The sequence below is a fragment of the Branchiostoma belcheri genome, unplaced genomic scaffold (assembly GCF_001625305.1).
Source record: "Branchiostoma belcheri isolate BF01 breed outbred unplaced genomic scaffold, Haploidv18h27 scaffold275, whole genome shotgun sequence".
Taxonomy (NCBI): Eukaryota; Metazoa; Chordata; class Leptocardii; order Amphioxiformes; family Branchiostomatidae; genus Branchiostoma; species Branchiostoma belcheri.
Window position 1 is genome coordinate 40,268 of NW_017803882.1, and position 22,032 is coordinate 62,299.

Consider the following 22,032-nt stretch of genomic DNA (forward strand, 5'->3'; position numbering starts at 1 on the left):
TGCTGACTGATGCCTTTCACGGCACCAAGGAGGGAATAGACATCAAATACAGAACAGACGGGAAGTTACTTAACCAACGTCGCCTGCTTGCGCTAACGAAGGTGAAGCACACAGTCCTGAAAGACTTCCTCTTCGCCGATGACTGTGCCCTTAATGCCACAAACGGACAGGATATGCAAATATCAACCGACAGGTTCTCTGGGGCTTGTGACAACTTTGGTCTCATCATCAGCACCAAAAAGACGGAAGTCTTGTACCAACCACGTCCCGGCAAACCTTACAAGGAACCTTGTGTCACATTACATGGCCAAGTCCTAAACCCTGTGGACAAGTTCACCTACTTGGGCAGTACCATGTCACGGCAGGCAAACATAGATGAGGAAGTGAACGGCAGAATCTCTAAGGCCAGCAGTGCTTTTGGGAGACTTCGACACAATGTCTGGGACCGAAGGGGAATCAAGCTCAGCACAAAACTTAAAGTGTATCAGGCAGTAGTCATTACTACTCTTCTCTATGCCTGTGAGACTTGGACAGTTTACAGAAGACATGCAAAACAGCTAAACCATTTCCACACAACATGCCTTCGTAGACTCCTTAAAATTCATTGGCAAGACCACACCCCAGATACGGAGGTACTTTCCCGTGCCAACATGCCCAGCATTCACACCCTCATAGAGAAAGCCCAAGCAAGGTGGGCAGGACACGTCCGACGGATGAACGACAGCCGAATACCCAAAATGCTGCTGTATGGGGAACTGGCTGAAGGCAAAAGGCTAGCGGGCCGCCCCAAGCTCCGCTTCAAGGACAGCCTCAAGGCAACTCTGAAGAGCCTCAGCATTCCCGTTGAAAACTGGGAGGACGCTGCCACTGACCGTCACCAGTGGCGCAGACTAGTCCACCAGGGCGCCGAGCTTGCTGAGCGTCGTCGCACCAGCCTGGCTGTCAGTAAGCGGGAGGCACGAAAGGCGAGGGAGAAAACCCGTCTCTGCAGCCACTACCTGAGCACAAGTGTGACGTCTGCGGCAGGTGCTTCCGGGCTAGAATTGGACTCGTCAGCCATACCCGGACACACAAGGACTGAAGTTGGGGTCATCATCGACTACAATGGACGAACATCATTCAAACCTAGATGGCATTGTATTTTTTTTTACTCTACACTGTACAAATCCTGCTATAACAAAGTTTGTATGGGATGGGTATTTGTGAGTTGTTCTGCTATGGAGGACAAAGAAAAATTGTCCTTGCATGGTCTGTCCTTGGTGCTGAACCAGGTCTTCATCATTATACTGTCATGGCAGGTACAGAGTATACAAACTTACATGGCAAAATGAATGACTATTTCCATTTTGTAAGTTCAACTACGGGTTCAAGACCTTTCTGTTGTGGTATAAAATGATTTAAAAGCATCATAATGTTTGTCAACACCTCTAGGTGCAAGACCTAGCTTTTTCAGCACAATGTTGTTAAACATCTAACACCAATATTTTTGGCGACCCCTCTAGGTACAAGACCTTGCGGTTGCGTCCCCTGCCACGGTGTCGCGGTGCGGCATGGTGTACCTGGAGCCCCAGAGCCTGGGCATCATGCCGTTTGTGGAGTGTTGGCTGAAGAAACTGCCTGCCTGCATCGTTCCTCATGAAGAGAAGCTCCAGTCTCTGTTTAACAGCTTCCTGGAGGATGCCATCAAGTTCAAGTCAGACAACATGAAGGTAAGACCTAGGGAAAAAATGTTGTTTCCTGTTTCAGTCCTGAAAAAAATTAGGGTCGGTAGGTCGGAATTGTTTTTTTTTTTTCATTCTTTTTTTTTTAGACTTTGGTGATCTCTAGTGATCCAACTTATACAATACAGTTTAACAAAGTATATACTTGCATGATTACACTTTCAGTGTCAATGTTGGAAGACCAATTGTACAATGCTTCATCACTCAGGTGTCAAATCATTGAGCTAGAAAAGGTAAATCAGTGTGAAAATTTATGTCCATTGCAGGGGTTCCCCCAAAACAGCAAGTGTTGGCAATTTTTTCTAGGGTTTGTGAAGAAACACAACTTTTCCCCCTAGGCCTAAGGAAAGTTGTGCTTGTATTTGCCAACAAATTTTCTTTTTGCATTACCAACTAAATCAGTTACTGTAAATTCAATTATTTTTGTTATACTGGTAGAAGGGGAAAGTTCATGGTTGAAACTATTCTGTGGTACAGAAGTCATACATTGGAAAGGCATATTTTGTAATGTCATGATTTTTGTGGTCGCTGTGAATGTTTCAAGATTTGCAGTACAGTACTACAGTGTAATACATAGTAGGCATTAGCCTGATCCTTTTTAGTCTTGCATTGATAGTATTTTGTGGGAGAATAAATTTTCTCCACTTCTGTTGAGCAGTTTTTAATTGTTTTGCCAGCACGAGCAGGTCTGATACTTTGCTTTGTCTAGTGTTGCAGGTCAAGATGGTAAACTTTAATCTCTCAATTCTACTTTGATCGCTGAAACTTGTAAATCTGGTCTGGGATCTCAAAGCCATGAAGTAATGATTGGTATAAAGAAACATGTGACTTGTTTTTTCCAGGAATATGTGCCGTCAGTGGATGGAAACTTGGCTTTCAGTCTGATGCGACTGTTGGAGTGTTTCTTCCACCCCTTCATCCCCAAGGAGGGAGAACCACCTGTGCCTGAGGTAAGGGTCCACCAGGGAATGGGGTGACTTTTCTGTACAATGTACAACTCTGGGTATTCTGTTGGTAGGGGAATTTCTTTAAATAGAATTGAAAGGTTGGACAGTCAAGAAAAATTAATAGCTTATAGTTGTATAAAGATGAAAGTGAAGAGGTATAAATTTGCCCCTCAATGAGTCCATCTTTTCATCCATCCGTCCCTCCCTCCTTCCATCCCACCATCCATCCATCCATCCATCCATCCATCCCTCCCTCCATCCATCCGTCCCACCATCCATCCATCCATCCGTCCCTCCATCCATCCCACCATCCATCCATCCATGCATCCATCCATCCATCCATGCATCCATGCATGCATCCTTCTATCCATCCATCCTTCCATCCATCCCTCCAGCCATCCATCCTTCCATCCCTCCATCCATCCCTCCATCCATCCACCCATCCATCCTTCCATCCCTCCATCCACCCATCCATCCATCCATCCATCGATGCATCAATACATCTATCCCTCCATCCATCCATCCATCCATCCATCCATCCATCCATCCATCCATTCATCCTTCTATCCATCCATCCTTCTATCCATCCATCCATCCCTCCATCCATCCATCCACACATACATACATACATACATACACACATATAAACATACAATCATATAACATACATATATACATATTATATACATGCAAACATACATTCATTCATTGGTTCATTCATTCATTCATTTCCTTTCCCCCTGTAGGAGAAACTGATGAGAATTGAGGAGTTGATCGAGCCTTGGTTCGTGTTCTCGCTGATCTGGTCCGTTGGCGGGACGTGTAACAACGACGGGCGTGTGCGCTTCAGCCAGTGGGTACGGGAGCGAATGGTGAAGGAGAACATCGCGCTGCAGTTCCCCAGCGAGAATCTCGTGTACGACTATCGCCTAGACGACGCGGGGCTCAGCAAGAAACAGTCAAAGGTATGTGCAACAACATTGAACAATGTGTACTGTAAGTGTAAGGATATCTAAGCCTGCAACTCAATGCATCGTTATAAATGTAACTTGAAATGGGTAAAAAGGAAAATACAAATTAAAGCATCAGCCTATTATTCCTATGACATCCTGGGGACCTATAGAATAGTTGTCTTAGACAAGTGGTCTTCTTATCCAAAAAGTAGACGGGTGCAACAAGACACAATTTGTGTTTGAATACTTGCAGGATGACGTGACAGAGGAGGATGAGGGAGGGGAGGTAAAACAGATCCGCTGGACCAGCTGGATGGACAGTCTGCCCGAGGTCAACATCTCGCTGGAAACACGATACTCCGACATCATCGTCCCGACCATGGACACCATCCGCGGCGCCGCCATTACTGAGCTCCTCTTAACCAATCACAAAAAGGTATGCTAATTTGTGTCTTTCACAACTTTGTTTCTTACGCAGATTTGCTCCTCTTAACCAGTCACGAAAAGGAATTCTAATTTGTATCTTTCAAAGATTTGCTCCTCTTAACCAATCACAATAAGGTATGCTAATTTGTCTTTCAAAGATTTGCTCCTCTTAACCAATCACAATAAGGTATGCTAATTTGTCTTTCAAAGATTTGCTCCTCTTGACCAATCACAAAAAGTACACTAGTTTGTGTCTTTCAAAGATAGGACAGATCTAACAAAATTGTCCAACAATCATGATTTTCCCTCTAAAATTCATTTTGCATATTGTTACGTGTGGGACATGTTAGGTCTGTCCTTGGTGCTGAAGTAAGCATCTTACATTTGTATCTGCACAAGTGTTTTTCAAACATTTGGTAGCATTCCTGTGAACCAAACGCTACAGAATGAGTGCTGTACCACACATAGTCTTTTAACTGAATACGTAATTGTGTTTTTATGTTGCTAAGTTGCTCTATATCTTGCATTTTCTATCAGATTTTTAAGTTTTTCAATTTTATAAAATCTGAATCGTTGTGTATATATGAATGATTATGCTGACCATAAAACTTGCTCTTTGTCATTTTAGCTTGTGCAGAAAATGTTTTTTAATGTTTTGCAGTCAATTTCTGTAACATCACTTCAATTCAGCCTCCGGGCTGCAACTGTTGTGATATAGTTGATATCATAATAATAAACCATTCTACATGATTTTTCCTGTTTTTTCTGGTACAGGTGTTGTGTGTGGGACCCACAGGTACAGGGAAGAGTCTGACTATCCAGGACAAGTTGTCCCGTGGGATGCCACCTGAGTTCCTGTCTGACTTCATCGCTTTCTCAGCACAAACCAGCGCAAACCAGACACAAGATCTCATCAACAGGTACAGTTTTTTATCATTTATACTGTAAGTCCATTTTTGATTACGAAATCTTTAAGTTCACGGTTTTCACGAAGACGCTCTTCTCGTGAACTCACCTCCTCGCGAACCCATTCCGTACGTACCACCCCCCTCCCCCACACATTGTGCGTCGCAACTCTATTCACTATACTAACAACTTCTACATTACGTAGTACTAGTAAATGACAAGACTCAACGAATAACAGCAGACTTCATTTCAGAATCAAATAAACTTTATTCAATGAGCATATGGTTCACGGAATCATTATTTTGTTACTAGTACAAGTGCTAATTGCAAAGAATGGTAAAAGTTTACAAAGCCGACTATACAACATCAGTTTTAACAAGAACGCTAGTTTAGCGATAACATAGCAGCGAACAGCTGTAAACATGTGCAACATCGTACATACGGAATTTACAACATACATCGGTGAAAAGTTGTCGTGTACAAGCGACGTTAAGCAGAATATTTACGGTACGGAAAATCGGCAAAAAATAGAACCAAGCGGGATAGCGTGGCGTGGGTCTTTGTCTATACCTCGAAAGATCAAACTACACGGGTTAAACGTTACTCACCAAAGCTACACGCAAAAAAATCATTTCACAAGATTTCCATACATCCCATGAAACTTTACGCTACATATACAACATTAACAGGTATTTATAGGGAAGAATTGCACGAAAATCTACCGCCGAGTACCCGCCAAGCCGATCGACAAATCACAAGAAATCCAACATGGCGGCCTTTGTTTACATAGCGCGTTGTCTAATGGTCTAAGTTTGCTTGATTTTTTTTACAACTTATTAAATCAACATGGTTTTGAATGTTCCCAACCAGCAAATTTATAGAAAAGTGCGCTAAAATTTCACAACTAATGATGATTTACGTGAGGAATTTACGTGTAGAAGTTGGCAAAATTTGCGAGTCGAAAGTTCAAACATGGCGGCGGCGGACCGGCGGCTGCTTTGTTTACTCACGCGCGCGGCTCAAGGCGGCTCTGATCCCATTGCCATCCCATCCCCTGGCGATGTCCACGTTGTTGGCGATGCCGTCCATTGCACCCAGGACCCCGAGTTTGCGTTAATGGGCAAGCGTCATGTCGAAGAAACCATGTTCTAACCGCGCGTCCCGAAAAAAAAAGATTGATAATTTCCCGTACCGACTGTCGGTAAGTTTGCCGACAGAGACATATGTAACGCCTTGTTAAAAATACCGACTCGCGAAGTCATAGACCTCGTGAACTCCCAAATTGCTCCATCTCGTGAAATAAAGCATTCGTGAACATAACTGGACTTACAGTAATCATAATTTTGTTTACATATGCAGAAGGAAAACATACTGTTTTTGCTCTGTTTCTTCTTCCTCTCCTTCTCCAAACAAATAAGGTCAATGACCTGAACCAGACGTCTGTCACCATGGTAACTAATGTTGGGTTACATCATGTTGCAATTTTATAGCAGGAGGGATTTAGACTCCTGTCACCATATATGAATGTGTTTGAATAAGAATTAACAGAGCAGACCATATGTGAAGGTAAACATTATGCATTTTAGCTATTTTGCTTTCATGTATATTCAATGTGCTAACATTATTAAGAATTATGAAACTTTAATTTTTTTTATTTTTATTTTAGCAAACTGGACAAACGGAGGAAGGGTGTGTTTGGGCCCCCTCTGGGGAAGACTTTCATCATCTTCATCGACGACATGAACATGCCGGCACTGGAGGTGTACGGAGCACAGCCCCCTATCGAACTCATCAGGCAGTACATGGACCATGGGGGATGGTACGTATAGTATTACATAGGTTGGGTTTCTTGACTTCTGTTGGTTGTTACTCCTCCTCTGCCACCCAAACCACTAGAAGCTCTTGTTCTGCTTATCTTTCCCCATGCCTTCAGCCTGAAGACCTGTGTCTCTTTGTAGCACGTCTAAGTACGTGGGAGGCAGTCTCAAGGATCCTTCCACTTGTTTGCTTGGAAACAAGTAGTTCATCCAATTTACTGACAGAAAAATTGCTTCTGAAAATACATTGAATTATGTTTCAGACTATCCAGAGCATTTAAAATTTAGATGTCAAACCAAAAATTACCAGCCTTACTAGCTGGCTATGAGCGACTGGATTTTGCTAGGGTTGTCCGGCATACCGGAAATGTAACATTTTGTTTCTTAAGCCATATACATGTAACCAGTCCTGTTACAAATGATATTGCATATTCTCCAGGTATGATCATAAGATGATTGGCGCGTTCCACAACCTGGTGGACATCACGTTCATCGCTGCGATTGGTCCTCCTGGTGGCGGCCGAAACCCAATTACCCCCCGTCTCCTCCGCCACTTCAACTTCCTGACTTTCACAGAGATGGAGGACTTCAGTAAGGTTAGTATTCACAATGGTGTGATGGGCAGGTGATAGAATTAACTCAATTTTGGGATGGTCAATCAGGAGAGGTATGCAAATGAGAAGGGTATGCTAATGAGAAGTTATGTAAAGCAGAAGGGTAATATACAGAGTGAGAGCAAAGTGTATCAAAGAAGGGAGGATTGGTGACAAGAAGGTGGTTGGATGAGCTAGCAACATGGGGTGCTAGAATGGTGTGTGCAAAGAGAAGTACATACTAGGGAAATGGTAGTTGGATAGCATTTGGAACTCAACTTATCTACCACCCAAGTCCAACCACCCAAGCCAGATGGCCCAGTTATAGACTGAGGTGGTTGCTTGGGCAAGTTTGACTATAATGGCAATGGTTTCTGAATGGTTTTAGTATGATCCATACTTCATAAATTCTGACTGGTGCAGGTAAGTCTGCGTGTTGGCTGCACCAGTAATGCAGGTATGCAGAAAATCGGATTTCGAGGCCTACTTATTATTATTGTTGTGCAATAAACTTTCAAGACTGTCTGGACTTCACTTCAGTGCCCATGTGTGGCTTTGTAACATGTTTGCGTGTCTGTACATGTATTGTAATGTAAATGCGTATTTTGTATTTGCTATGTATAAAATTGTAAAAATCAGACTAAGTGTAATTCAGCTTGGTTGACTTGTGAAACTGGCTGCAAGGCTGATTTTATTGATAAAACTTGAAACTTGAATAAACCTTGACTTCTCTTGACTTCTCTCTTCTTGCAGAGGCGTATTTTCGCCACCATCCTGGGAGCATGGATGCAGGGTGTTCCCGTGGAGAAGGACGTTAACGGCAAACTGGTGGACGCGACCATCGAGATGTACAACACCATCACTACTCAGCTCCTGCCTACACCCGCCAAGAGTCACTACACTTTCAACCTCAGGGACTTGTCCAAGGTGTTCCAGGGTAGGCTGTTGTTGTTTGTTGTTATTGTTGTTGTTCAGATTTTCAAAAAAAAAGTACATGTGTGCATGTAAACTAGAGGTCAGAGATCTCATACCTTCGTCAGAGGAACATTGTTCTAGATAAATGATCATGCAGTAACGTTGGGACCCGCCACGAAGCCCATTTTTGCACTTGACATTGGTCTCCACAACAGAAACCTGCCTGCCAAAAATCATGAACATTGAGTTTTGCCACTAAATCCACAGTCTCCTATACTAAAGCAGACTGATTTTATACCCTTCTGACAAAGGCAACAAATTAAGTTATGCAGTTATATAAGGTTGTTCCTTACAAGATGCTACAAGTAACCATACAAGTCACATAATGTACAAAGCTTACAGTAATTCAACCCTAGAAATACAGGTCTGGAGTATGTACAGTTGTATGCAGTTTCCGATAGTTCTGCTAGGTGGGGTAATTTCCCTGTTCACGATGACTCCCAGGTGTACTGATGGTAGAGCCAGGGAAGGTGGAGAACATGGAGGCCCTCCTACATTTCTGGCAGCAGTATCCTTCTTGTAATTCCTCATAGTTCTGCTAGGTGGCGTAATTTCCCTGTTCACAATGACTTCTCAGGTGTACTGATGGTTGAGCCAGGGAAGGTGGAGAACATGGAGGCCCTGCTGCGGCTCTGGTACCACGAGAGCTGCCGCGTCTTCAAAGACCGTCTGGTGGACGACACGGACCGTGAATGGTTCGACGACCTTTCTAAGGTTTGTTACACACTCCTGCATAAATTTACACATGGTCAGTTCCACAGTAAAGGTGGACATTTGTAGTTGAAATTCTACTGACTGAGCAGAATTTCTTTTGATTGAATTTGGACATTGAAACAAATTATGTAATCAAAAACCCATCCAGCTCTATGGCTCTATATGATATGTCCTTATTGATCTTATAATTTTTTAGACCGGATGATTTAAGCATCTTATGTTTGGAAAGAGAGTAGAGATTTTTTAGTTTTTAATTGAAAGCTTATTACAAATTCATGCCCGAGGGCTAATTGCAAGAACATGATAACAACAAATAAAAGTGATAATAAGTAATGCTAATGCTACTTTAGATATACATTTGTAATTATTGTTGGGTTTGATTTCTTAATAATGTCTACAATCACCTGTGCTATTTTGAATAAACAAGAAAGGACCATGCATGTTTCAGTACATTATAATCTGTATCTTACAGTCTGTACCACATGCTATTTTCAGAAATGTTAGTTTGAATGTTCTACATGTATCTCCACAGGAAAAGATGCAGAAGCTTGGTGTGCCATTTGAAGAGGCTGTCCCCCAGCTGCCTGTGTTGTTTGGTGACTTCATGCAGCCGAACTCTGACAACAAACTGTACAACTACATCAGTGACATCCCCAAAATGGTGCAGATCATGGTGGACTATCTGGACGACTACAACCAGGTACAGTACAGGAGTGTAACAAAAATGGCAATGCTCCTGTGGTGTTGCCAAAAATATACAGTTGTTGATTTTGTTTTTTTGTATTTAGTGGTCCTAGGCCTGTTCAATAACTAAATATATGTTGTATATATCTAACCTTATAATTTCATTTGACAGAGAGTAATTTCTGTGTAATTAATGTTTATGTAGCTTATGTACCAACGTTTCATACGAGAAATTGGTGCATAAGCTACATGTTGTATTGTTTTCTGACCCCCCTCAGATGAGAACAAATTGTTTTATGGACTTACCCACATATTTTGAAGATTCAACTTAGCCAGTGTTCTAGTCAGTGTCTGTCTTTCCATCATTTGATGGAATTTTGTAGCTCATGACGGACAAAAATTTTGCCCAATCTGTCATCTTTGGTGTACAAAAATCGGAGTGTAAAGACATGGAAAGAGATGTCAGTCAAACAAAATTGAGATGACCAAAAAATTTCAGGCTGACTAGAACACTATATCGTTCTGTGAAATGTAGTAAGGCCACACAATTTGTTGTTTCTCGGATTTTTTTTTCAGAAAAAATATGAAGTGACAGGGCAAAATAAAAATAAAAACAAACAGACCAAGGCACCCCATGGTAGCTTGAAATTTTACGATATGAGCCGAGAAGTTAACATACCAGGCTGGTTTATAATCAAAACAATAGATTTTGAACGCCAAATAACAGTTACTCAAGCAACTGGATATGATTTTGAAATCATATCCAGTTGCTTGAGTAACTGTTATTTGGCGTATCGTATTACCTGGATGTCTAACCTTCATCGACGAATAGATTTTGAACTTTTAATGAAAAGAAGTTGTATTTTTTACATTTAAAACCTTTAACAACTACATTGTAGGAAGGAAAGGACTTTCTTCAACTGTTGGGGCACAAATATGTCTTTCATTGAGCATTTTGGAGTTCATTCAGAACCTAAAATTTTTTTTTGGCAAAAAATGGACAGGCAAATCTGAGAAACAACAAATTAAATTGGTGTGGCCTAACCAATGGTTTGTTCTGCAGATCAACACAGCGCGGATGAGGCTGGTGTTGTTTATGGATGCGGTGAAGCACGTGTGTCGGATCAGCCGCATCATTCGCCAGCCGCTCGGCAACGCTCTGCTGCTCGGGGTGGGAGGCAGCGGGCGCCAAAGTCTCACCAGGTGAAAGTAGTACTGTAGTAGTAGTAGTAGTAGTAGTAGTAGTAGTAGTAATTTAAAACGTAATACTACTGTAGTAGTAGTAGTAGTTGTAGTAGTAGTAGTAGTAGTAATTCAAAAAGTAATAGTAGTAGTAGTAGTAGTAGTAGTTGTAGTAGTAGTAGTAGTAGTAGTAATTTAAAAAGTAATACTACTGTAGTAGTAGTAGTAGTAGTAGTTGTAGTAGTAGTAGTAGTAGTAATTCAAAAAGTAATAGTAGTAGTTGTAGTAGTAGTAGTAGTAGTAGTAGTAGTAATTTAAAAAGTAATACTACTGTAGTAGTAGTAGTAGTAGTTGAAGTAGTAGTAGTAGTAGTAATTTAAAAAGTAATAGTAGTAGTAGTAGTTTAATTTGTAGTAGTAGTAAAAGTAGTAGTAGAAGCAGTTAAGTAGTTAGTAAAATAGTAGTAGTAGTATTCAGTCTTTGATTATACAGTCGCGTTGGCCAGGTGGTCACCTTGGACAGGTTGCTTAATGCTTGTGTCAATGGGGAAAATTTTGGGGGCCGAGAAAAAAGGTCACCATAGACAGGTGGCCTGCTTGAAGAGGTGGTCTCCTTGGTAGGTTTGACTGTACCAAGAAAAAAGTCACAGATTAAAGTTACAGGGAATGTAGAACAGAATTTTTACTCTCTTTTTTTCATAGGCTGGCAACCCACATGGCCGAGTATGATGCCTTCCAAATTGAGCTGTCAAAGAACTACGGTAACACAGAGTGGAGAGAGGATCTCAAGTCTATCATGCTGAAGGCTGGCCTGGAGAGCAAGCCTATGGTGTTCATCTTCCCAGACACACAGGTAAGCCTGGAAGCCTGGAGAGCTAGGCTAGCATTGTTGTCTTAGACACAATGTTAGGCCTGGAGAGCTACATTGTAGGCTATGGTTTTCAGCTTCCCAGACACACAGGTAAGCCTGGAGAGTTAGGCTATGCTTTATTTTTTGCCCTACACTAAAGGTATATGCTATAACATAATATAAAATGCAATACAAAATTTCCAGACCAAGTATGTAATGCTTTAAGCAAGAAATTTACATGAAAGTAATGTATTCACATCTTAGTTTAGCATCTACTAGTAGAGGTGTACTAGATTTTAGCCAGTAGTTCTATTCAACATTTTGCCAAACATACATGTAGTACCCGTTGAACTTATAATGTAGAATTTTGATAGACCCATACCAGCTAGTAACCTTATTATCTGCCATACATTGTACCAGTCCTGCTACAATTGTTGTGCAATAAACTTTGACATCTTCATGATATTTCTTACACTTTTTCTTTAAATCAGATCAAGAGTGAATCCTTCCTTGAGGACATCAACAACATCCTGAACTCGGGAGACGTACCAAACATCTATGCCCAGGATGAGCTGGATAATATCTACACCTCCATGAAACCCATTGTACAAGACGCCGGGATTGCACCCACCAAGACTAACCTGTACCAGGCTTACACCAAGAGAGTCAGGAGTAACACTCACATGGTGCTCTGTATGAGGTACGACTGTTAGCAATGCTCTAACTGGTCTCAGACATGTTGATTATTTATTATTTATTTATTTATTTCTGTATTCTTTTACCAGGGTGGCACTACTCAGTGTCATAGCACTGCTTTACAGAGTGGCCCTGGGTACGACACATATATACACGGAAATACAGCAATATATACACCAAAAACAATGTCATAAACGTGATCCATTACTCGTAATCGGTGTCATGCCAGGTCGTAATAAGGGAGGGAAGTCAGAGGTCACGTAACTGAGCATACAGCGTTCTGAACGTCTGTATCGACGGTGCAGTTCTAATACCGGGTGGGAGTTTATTCCAGCCCACTGCACCTCGATAAGCAAACGTTCTCTTGCCGCATTCCAACCTAGCTTTAGGAAGTCGCAGGGACTGGTTCATACTGTGTCGGGTGGAGTAGTTGTGGGTTTCTAGGGTTCGGTTAAAGATGTCTAGGTACTCTGGCAACTGGTTGTTTAATGGTACTTTAAACAGTTGAAATATGTCAGTGGCTAAAGTAAGATTGGTAGAGGGGTATGTTTTTTACATGTCTTTGAGTTTTGCAAAGTGTATATTTTATATTTTTATAGATTTTGCAGTAAATTTGCTTTTAGGTCTTTTGTTTTCTCTTCCTGAATTATCTTTTGTGACAGCATGTTCACTCATTGTCAGTGGCTCTTTTCTTTGGTTTGGTGTATATTTTTTCCATTTGGTCAATAGGAATATATAAAAAAATAGGTTTCGCAGCAAAAGAACTTCTAGTTCTATATCTTTTCATTTTAGATCATGTTTTCAAGACATGTTTAATTTGCTGAGAGCTTCTTTTTGTGTATGAAATTATTATGTTTACCAAAGGGAAACATATTGTTTTTGCTCTGTTTCTTCTTCTGTTCCAAACACTGACCTGTTCAATGACCTGAACCATGGTAATAGGTGTTGGGTTACATAATGTTGCAATCATATAGTAGGAGGGATTTAGACTCCTGTCACCATATATGTGAATGTGTTTCAGTAAGAATTAACAGAGCAGACCATATGTGAAGGTAAACATTATGCATTTGCTTTGTAAATGTTCCTTTTCTAGTTTTAACTGTATCTTCTTCTCCTTCCCTAGTCCGATCGGAGAGGTGTTCCGTGCCCGTCTGCGTCAGTTCCCGTCGTTGGTGAACTGTTGTACAATTGACTGGTTCAGCGAGTGGCCGGCAGATGCCCTGACGTCAGTGGCTAACACCTTCCTACAGGAGATACCAGACATCGACAGTACGGACCAGGACCTCATGGATGGACTGGTAGGTTCTCATCTTCTTCTTCTTCATCTTTTTGTGGAGATAAGATTAAGATTCTTTATTGACTCGACAAAAGTACAAGGACTTTTGTATAGTCTACTACAACTATGATTGAACAAAGCTAAATACATGAATGAACGAAGTGTTTTGTTCAGCCAACGTTTCAGTGACAGTCTGTCACCTTCCTCAGGGCAAATCTGACTGGTTCACTGAATAAAACACTTGGTTGTAAAAAAGACTCTCTTTATTCTGTGACCTCCAAACCTCATGAAACTATTCACGAACCTAAAACACTTTCCAGAGGTCTGGGATCTTGAAAGTCACATAAACCGTAAATACTGCCAAGAAGTCTGAAATCTCTGACAATGCTTGGACTACTGGTTTGTTGTCTTTTCCCCTCATCATGTACTTGTAATTACCAAAGGAAAACATATTAAATTTGTTTTGCTTCGTTTCCTCTTCTTCTCCAAACCAAAAAAGGTCAATGACCTGAACCAGATGTCTGTCACCATGGTAACTAGTGTTGGGTTACATCATATTGCAATTTTATAGCAGGACGGATTTACATGTAGACTCCTGCCTGACCATATATATGAATGTGTTAGGGTAAGAATTAACAGAGCAGACCATATGCGATGGTATTATGCATTTGCTTTGCAAATGTTAGCTTTCTAGTCTGTCATGCATTTGCCTATTAGTATTTGTAAATTCCATTTAACATTGACATCCATTCCCCCCCCCCCACACAGGTTAAGATGTGTATGGCGATGCAGCTGACCGTGGCTAAGAAGTCGACCCAGTACCTGGCGGAGTTGTCACGTCACAACTACGTCACCCCGACCAGCTACCTGGAACTGCTGGGCATCTTCTCCAGACTACTGGGCATGAAGAAAACAGAACTCAACACTGCCAGGAATAGGATGAAGACTGGTTTGGATAAGGTAAGGTTTTATTACCTCCGGGGGAGGAGACATTCTTCCGCGGAAGGGTTTTGTGAGAGATTTAGATTTTCATGTTCGCAGCTGTTTCTCGCTTTTGGGTGGACGTATTCTTTTGAGACTCGGTATATGTTTTGCTATTGGGCTGCAGATAATGCACGTTCTTTTGTTTTTATTGTATACGTGTTTTCGGGCGTGAAAATGGTGACTTTTGGTGGCCCCAGAACACCCCTTTGAGCGTGAAAATGGTCGCGACCGTTGACCTTTGGCGTGTTTAAGATATTCTCGGTCTGGTCCACGTATATGACCCCTCGCACAGAGGGGTGTCCGGTCTCGATACATTCTTTGTTTAAAATCCTAGTCCTGCGGCGCGCAACAATTGTTGTTGTGCACAAAATTCAACACCATCAACTATGCATAACAAACAACATATAAAAATATACAATAAAAAGCCCGGAGGTATAAAATCTCAGATTTTACTTGTTCTTTATTCAAAACAGTGGTCAGCAGTTCATAAAAAAAGAATTATGGACAGCTGAATTGTGCTGACCTTACATAATACATAGAAATACAACATAGGTACGAACAGAACATACAGATTCACGACAATTACAATATGTACAACACATAAAAACTATTAAGTCTGCATTTGGCTGTTATAGAGACTAATTGTGCGATGCAGAAATGAATTCTTATGTTGGTTTCAGTGGGTTTGATGTTACAAATACTGTAGGATAAAGTACAGTTCTTTGATGCCAATAGAAAAAAGATGTTTTAGGTCTTATCGCATAAAAATCCTGTAAACTCTATTCATCAAAACAACATTGCAGGCTGAAACAGCCTGAATTGTGTTGTAAATTTATATATCAGCCCTTAGGAATGACAATCATTAAAAGCAGTCATTTTGGAAATGTCGAAAGACATATTTTAAGATTCTGAAGAACTTGAAAATTCCTGTTCTGTTACTGATTTAAACAGAGTTAAAGCAGTTCCCATGCATCAGCTTAGTTTGAGCTGACGTGGGCATGTCATTAATATGCAATGAGCTACGTACCCAAGAGACATCTACCGACCGCTTGGGGGTACTGCAGCCTTTGTGTGGCATCACCTAACTTTAGCCAATCACAATTGGCCTTTGCGATGATGTCACTACAGCCAAGCTGGGCTTAGAGGCAGCCATGACAGTTTGGAAGCTATTTCTGAGGGAATTTTGTAAACAGGCCTGGATTTGACGCTGTACGGCCAAAATTTCTTCACAAACACACCCAAGGGAATATGTAGAAATTGTAGGAACTTCTACTGAAGATTTCTGCAATCCTTGAGTTTTCCCAGGCTCAATCTCTCTGTTTTTGGGAGGTCAGTACGATTGTTTACAAACTGGAAGCAGTCATTTTTTGATCATAAGAAGAGGATTCCAGTGGTGAAGCAGCAAAATAAGGTATGTTGAGAGCCTTCTGTCATTGTGACGTCACTATGGTTGGGATTATTTCTTGAATTAAGAAGAATCAATGAGCTGAAGTGTAAAATTTTCTTTTAATGTGATGTCTTTGCACTTATCAGAAGGTAGTATTTGGGTCAATCCTGTGTGTAGAGTTGATATAGTGTGACAGTCAACTTCTGTGTGCCCCCCTCCCCACATACACACATGCATATGGAGTTCACAAGGAAATCTAGCAGGAAATACTTCATGAATTGTAAGACTGATAAGTGAATTTGATACATGCTTTGTAAAAATAAGGTTGAACATATTTACAGAGGTACACAAACTATTTAAATCAGATATCATTGCCAAAAATAATCACAGGATTATTTCAAACATCAATAGTGTCAAACTGCATGACATCAAATATAGGAATAACATCTATGTAACAGTTAACGTTAGCAATGTACACAACTTGTAAGTACTTGTACATGTTCATGTGTAATGGCATGTTCATCCACATGTTCATCTGCAGAAACTTAATACACAATTAGAAAAGCAAATGTGATGTAACAGAATTTCTAACTAGTGCTTTAAATCTATTTACAGTGTTACACATGGCAGATGACAACATGTGACACAGGATCATCTCTACAGTACTACAAGGACTGAAATTACAGCAGAAGAGGACAGCGTAGAACTAAGAAGGTACGAGTGTCTAGTCCTTTTTTGTCCTCTTTTTAGGGGCTGGCACACCCCCTTTGTGGTCCGGACTGACTGCAATTAGATGGTTGTAGAGTAGTGACTGTAGCTGCTTTGTTTTGTTGGCGATGCCCCATGTTGTTCTTCCCACGTTATTCAGTGCAGCATGGATTTCCTCAATACCCTGTTCGCCGTGAAACCCTAAGCCGAATCCCCATGTCCTGATCCAGTCAACTACATGATCCTCTAACATGTGCATCTTTACCGTGATGGAGCTTGTGGGGAATGTCTCCCGGTAGAAAGCCATGAGGCTTTTGATTGCTTCATCTGAAATAAAGAAACAGAGGACAAAAAGTGAGATCCTGTACACATACATATAATATGGTAGTAGAAAAGTGAAGAGAGGCTGAGGAGAAAGTTAGGCTGAGAAGAAAGTTGACATACCTAGCTCACAAACTTCCTCTTCTGTCATGGGCCTTGCATGTGAATAGAGTCTGTGACATGTAGCAAAAAGCTTAAAAAGCTTCTGATACTTTTCTTGTACACGCCGTGCTCTCGTCCCAATACCCAGAGGAAAGTCGTAGCCATCCACTAGCTCACTTGCGATTGCCACTATTGTTGTTGTCAAGTCTTCTATTGGTCTATCCTGTCAAGAGGAAAAAGATTTACTAGATGTAAAATCCTTCATTCATTAGCAAATCACTTCTTATACTTCTACTCTGTAGCAGTTTGAGGATATGAGGGTGCAAACACTCGCTTCAAAACACTTAAAGTACCTTCAGCATTGCTTGAACATGATTCCCGATGAAGGACTGTGAGTGGTAGGCCTGGCGCTTCACATTGTACTTCTTGAGAACCTCGTCCAGTTGTTTGGAAAGCGGGCCTTCAGCAACGGTGATTTTGTTGTCCTGTCTGATGTCCTGTGCCTTTTTCAACTAGTATTTGGGAAGGAAGACAAAATATGATATTGATGTAAGAACTTTATACTGAACTTTTCAGTCAACTTTATTTTAATACTGTAAACATAGATGGCTATATTCTTGCTCCACTCACCAGTTTTTGCTTCTTTTCAAGAAGACACTTGATGTCTTCCTCAAGTGCAGCTGCATTCTGCTCTACTGTGGAGTCGTCATCATCATCTTCATCGGAGTCATCCCCTCCTTTATAGATGATCCAGGCCAGGTCATTCTCACAACTCTCTATCTCTTCCTCCAGGGCAGCTGCCTCTGCTTCGTGAATCCTTGCCTGATCTACAGCCTCCACATACCTGGTCAAGCCATGCAGATTGGGGTCCATCATGACTTCAGCAGGGTCCACTTCTTCATCCGGAAGTATGTGCATTGCGAGGTGAGAAGCCAGTATAAGATCTATATCCTGAAGGTCTGCCTCCAACATCTTGAAGAACTTGTGAAACAGTCCTAAACTGATGTGAAGGCCAGGAACACATACCTGCAGGAAACACACACATATTAATGACAACCCCCCTCTTCTTGGCTTCATGTTAAAGTAACATGCCATTGAGTTTGTACATCTAACTTTGAAATTAATGTTTTATTTCAAATGAAAGCAACACTTATATAGTAGAATGTTTTACTGATCATACCTGATTCAGAGGAATCTCAAACATTGGGGGAGCAATGACATTCTTGAAATTCTTGGCCTTCTTGATGTTTCCTTGCCCCTCTTCCAGGAAACGATTGTAATCAGAGGACAAACTCTCTAATGTCCGTTTAGGACATGTTTGCCTTTCTGACTTTGGCAGTTGGATTCTGCTTCTTGTCTCTTCACACCAGAGACAGGGATGGACACCTGAAGCACAGGATGATAACATTGTAGGGTCAGAAGAATACTTTTAATACTAATAGCATTGTAAACAAAGAAGAAAAGGGACAATGAGAATTATTAATTATAATTTCTCACCATAGGCTCCAGAGATGCCATACCACAAGGACAACAATTAATAGTCTGATGCTGCAAACACCCTGATGGAGTATGATGTATCGTCCGGTGATCTAAAAGCCAGGAAGATGAGACACATTTGTAAGTACTGGATATATATATATATTGCGCATACAATTTATTTCAAATCATCATCTTAGTTCTTACATGGTCTCTATCTATTTAGTAGCAAGCTGGCAACTTACTTCCACTTCGTCACTTGAAGCTCCTTGATCTCAGGTGCAAAGCGCTTCGTCCCTGTAATGACGTTTTCCCTGTTGTCCTTGGCCTCGAACACACAGCAAACAACAGTGTTTGACTTTGAGTTCGGGTGAAGCTTGTTCAGCGGCTGAAATGCCATCTTGAACGATCCCCGACCATGGTCCCCCAAAATCTTGATCCAGACCTCCTCCTCACTATTATATAAATCTTGTCCTCATGCCAAGTCAGTTTTCTAATAAAGAGAAATGAATGGCGATAAAGTTAATAGTTTAAAGTCAAGCACACAAATTGAAATATATGAGCAAAGAAAAGGCAAATTTCAGGTAGTTAGGTAGTATTCTTACCCTGAGCTTGAGGCCCGGGACAAGTTGTCCAAGATGGCGCTGTTAAGACTCTCCAAATATGCACATGGCAGCAAATCTACCTTTGTGCCATTGGGGGTCTTAACTGTGAAGGGTAGGCACTCGGCATGGATGGTTATGTTGGACAGTAGGCTCTTTGCCACCTGCCTTGATACTCTCTCCGACTCTACTGCCACTCCATACTTCTTTAGCCATCTGTGAGAAATAACCATCAGGCATCCTTAGCAAGTTTAAACATTATGTTTTATGTGTAAGTTACACAAGCACATTGGAATGGAACAATAACTTGTATACAAGGCAATGATATGAAAAAAACAAACCTGCGCAGCTTTCTAATCTGGTTATAGTTGAACCCACAGTCTACTTTTGCCGCCAACAGGTGACCATTTGGTATCCTGACTTGATCCAGGCCCAAGTCGTGAAACATCTCTAGGAGTTGTGCCTTTGGTATGGCCTTCATCTCATCCTGGAACTGTTCGGCCGAGGCACCACCACTGACAACTGTCCGCACCTCATCCATGGCCCGAACCCGTTTTCGTTTGGTTGTGGTGCTTGCCTCACCAGTTTTTTTTCTGGGTTGCACAACCTTCATCATGGCAATGGGCTATTTCATTCAGAGGAACAAATAGTTTGTATTAAAAAGTTGAATATTAATTTCCTTAGAGGTTCATATGATTACATCATGAACAAGAGTATAATATGTCTTTTCTTGGTTACAGTTTTATCTGTTATGAAAGTTACATGTAACTAGTTACAAGGGCTAGCAAACACTGCCATTTGTATGTAGGACACTTGTAATGTAAGTTACTTTCTATCTTCTTTATATACAACATGTTAACAATGGTTTGTTTCAAATATTTAACTCAGTAGGAATACAATATTGTGCTCACCTGGCCTCCTGTTTTGAGCTTTATTGTTCTGCTATCTTCTGAGGACTCCAATAACCTTTTGACAAGTTTTGTTGCTGCGTCCTGCTCAGAATTGCTGAGAGGACCCGATTTGTTCACATCAATAGTTACCATACCAGCAGTTTGCTGTGGAGGACCTGGCGCTGCAATGGTTTGTTCAGGAGGGGATGGTACTTCAACTGTGTTTGTCTGGGTGGTTGGAACCTTGTTTGATACTGGGGTTTGCAAGACTGGAAGGGTGAGAACTACTACTGGCATTGTGACAGGAGTGCTAGGGTTGCGTAAGGTATTTGTTTTCCGTGGAGACTGTGTACAAACATGATGTTTTAATTGATCGAGTCTTAGATGAAGTGGTTTTAATGTGTCATCTGTGCAAGTTTTGCATTGAAAGGTGATCTGTAAGAACGCGCCATAGAATAATGTGTTAACGGGTGTGACATGATCTTGATGTACTACCAGTTTGCACACTGGACAGGAGATTGTGTTATGATTAGCATGGATGAATGCCTGTTGGATGCAATTAAAACAATAAGCATGATTGCAAGGAGTCTGCACCGGAAGGTATAGGAGAGATTTGCAAATTGCACATTTGTATCCTTCTACACTCCCTACCTCCACAAATCTATCTAAATCAATGGTGAAATCTTCAAGTTTGTCCAATAATCTCAGAAAAGAATTGTTGTCAAAGTGAGCGGATGAAGTGGTCTGTGTAGGCTCCTTTGCAGTCGTGGAGTCATAAGGCATTGGTGTTTTAGCACAAGCAGCTCCTGAGTCATCCTGGTTACCCTCTTTCCTCCCAGACTCCTCTGCATCACTTGATTTTCATGTGCATGGAGCAGGAGGTTCTTTACTACAAGAGGCCGAGCAGGATGATTTGGGCTTGAATGGTGGTCGTCGCTTTTTGGGTCTTCCCCCCTTAGCAATATTTGTAGCTGTGTTGCAGTGTTCACATGGCACTGAATGGTTGTTCCATGTGAATCTATCAGCTTTCCCCCCATAATCAGTTTTATTTGAACATTTTTTGTAGCACTTGTAACAGATCAAAGGAGGATGTCTGTAGCTCTTGTCCATTGTAACATCAATGCCCCATGTTTCCTTTATTTTAGCTGTATGATCAATGCATCTTAAAGAGGGGCGGTTAGCAAGTTTCTCAGCATAGGTGAGGGCATTTCTACCACACAGTCTGCACAGTTTTCTGATGTTTTCAATATGAGTTTTGTTACTTCTAGTAGACATTGCTGGGCACTAGTTTGTGAGTATTAGAGTTTGACAATGGAATATAAATGGGTTCTAAAACATAAAATAGAGTTAGTTTGACAAAGTACTCAATATATTTACCTTCGCCAAGAAGGTTATGTTTTCAGAGGCGTTCGTGTATGTGTGTGTGTGTGTGTGTGTAAACACGATAACTTGAGAAGGCTTAAATGGACTGACTTGATATTTGGTAGGTGGGTAGGTCTTGATGAGACCTCAAAATGATTAGATTTTGGGCCCCCTGGCGGCTTGTCATGGTACTGCAGCAGAACTTCCAGTTTTGATATCTCATGATCCAGACATGCTAGGGTGACGAAATTTAGATGGTAGATAGCTCTTGTGCTGGGGATGAAGTGACATGAGTATGAGCCCCCTAGTTGCTTGCTCTAGAACTGCAGGGGGGTTTAAAGGACAAATGTTTAAAAGAGGATAACTCAAGAACCGATTGATGGATCATCGTGATTTTTGGTATGTAGGTAGCTTAAGTGATGCTTGACATAATGATATTACAATTATGCAAATATTGATGT

The 22,032-nt window shown here is 41.2% G+C and overlaps 2 protein-coding genes across 5 annotated transcripts in view; one reads left to right on the plus strand and one right to left on the minus strand.

Moving 5' to 3' along the window:
- Window positions 1-22,032, plus strand: part of LOC109472430 (dynein heavy chain 1, axonemal-like) — a 67,318-nt gene that overhangs the window by 24,827 nt on the left and 20,459 nt on the right. For all 4 annotated transcript variants that reach the window (XM_019772198.1, XM_019772199.1, XM_019772200.1 and 1 more), the window contains 15 exons: window positions 1,503-1,709; window positions 2,564-2,671; window positions 3,415-3,633; window positions 3,875-4,057; window positions 4,822-4,967; window positions 6,620-6,772; window positions 7,210-7,366; window positions 8,117-8,300; window positions 8,916-9,052; window positions 9,585-9,752; window positions 10,800-10,939; window positions 11,620-11,770; window positions 12,259-12,467; window positions 13,587-13,761; window positions 14,508-14,699. In XM_019772198.1, coding sequence (XP_019627757.1) covers window positions 1,503-1,709; window positions 2,564-2,671; window positions 3,415-3,633; window positions 3,875-4,057; window positions 4,822-4,967; window positions 6,620-6,772; window positions 7,210-7,366; window positions 8,117-8,300; window positions 8,916-9,052; window positions 9,585-9,752; window positions 10,800-10,939; window positions 11,620-11,770; window positions 12,259-12,467; window positions 13,587-13,761; window positions 14,508-14,699 — 2,529 coding nt within the window. The remainder of the gene's footprint in view (window positions 1-1,502; window positions 1,710-2,563; window positions 2,672-3,414; window positions 3,634-3,874; window positions 4,058-4,821; window positions 4,968-6,619; window positions 6,773-7,209; window positions 7,367-8,116; window positions 8,301-8,915; window positions 9,053-9,584; window positions 9,753-10,799; window positions 10,940-11,619; window positions 11,771-12,258; window positions 12,468-13,586; window positions 13,762-14,507; window positions 14,700-22,032) is intronic.
- LOC109472434 lies at window positions 18,910-21,662 on the minus strand. Its single transcript, XM_019772215.1, has 3 exons — window positions 19,661-21,662; window positions 19,323-19,535; window positions 18,910-19,210 (listed from the first exon to the last, which is right to left on the minus strand). Exons 1-3 carry the CDS (start codon window positions 19,933-19,935, stop codon window positions 19,099-19,101), a joined length of 600 nt encoding a protein of 199 aa, XP_019627774.1. The 5' UTR covers window positions 19,936-21,662; the 3' UTR covers window positions 18,910-19,098.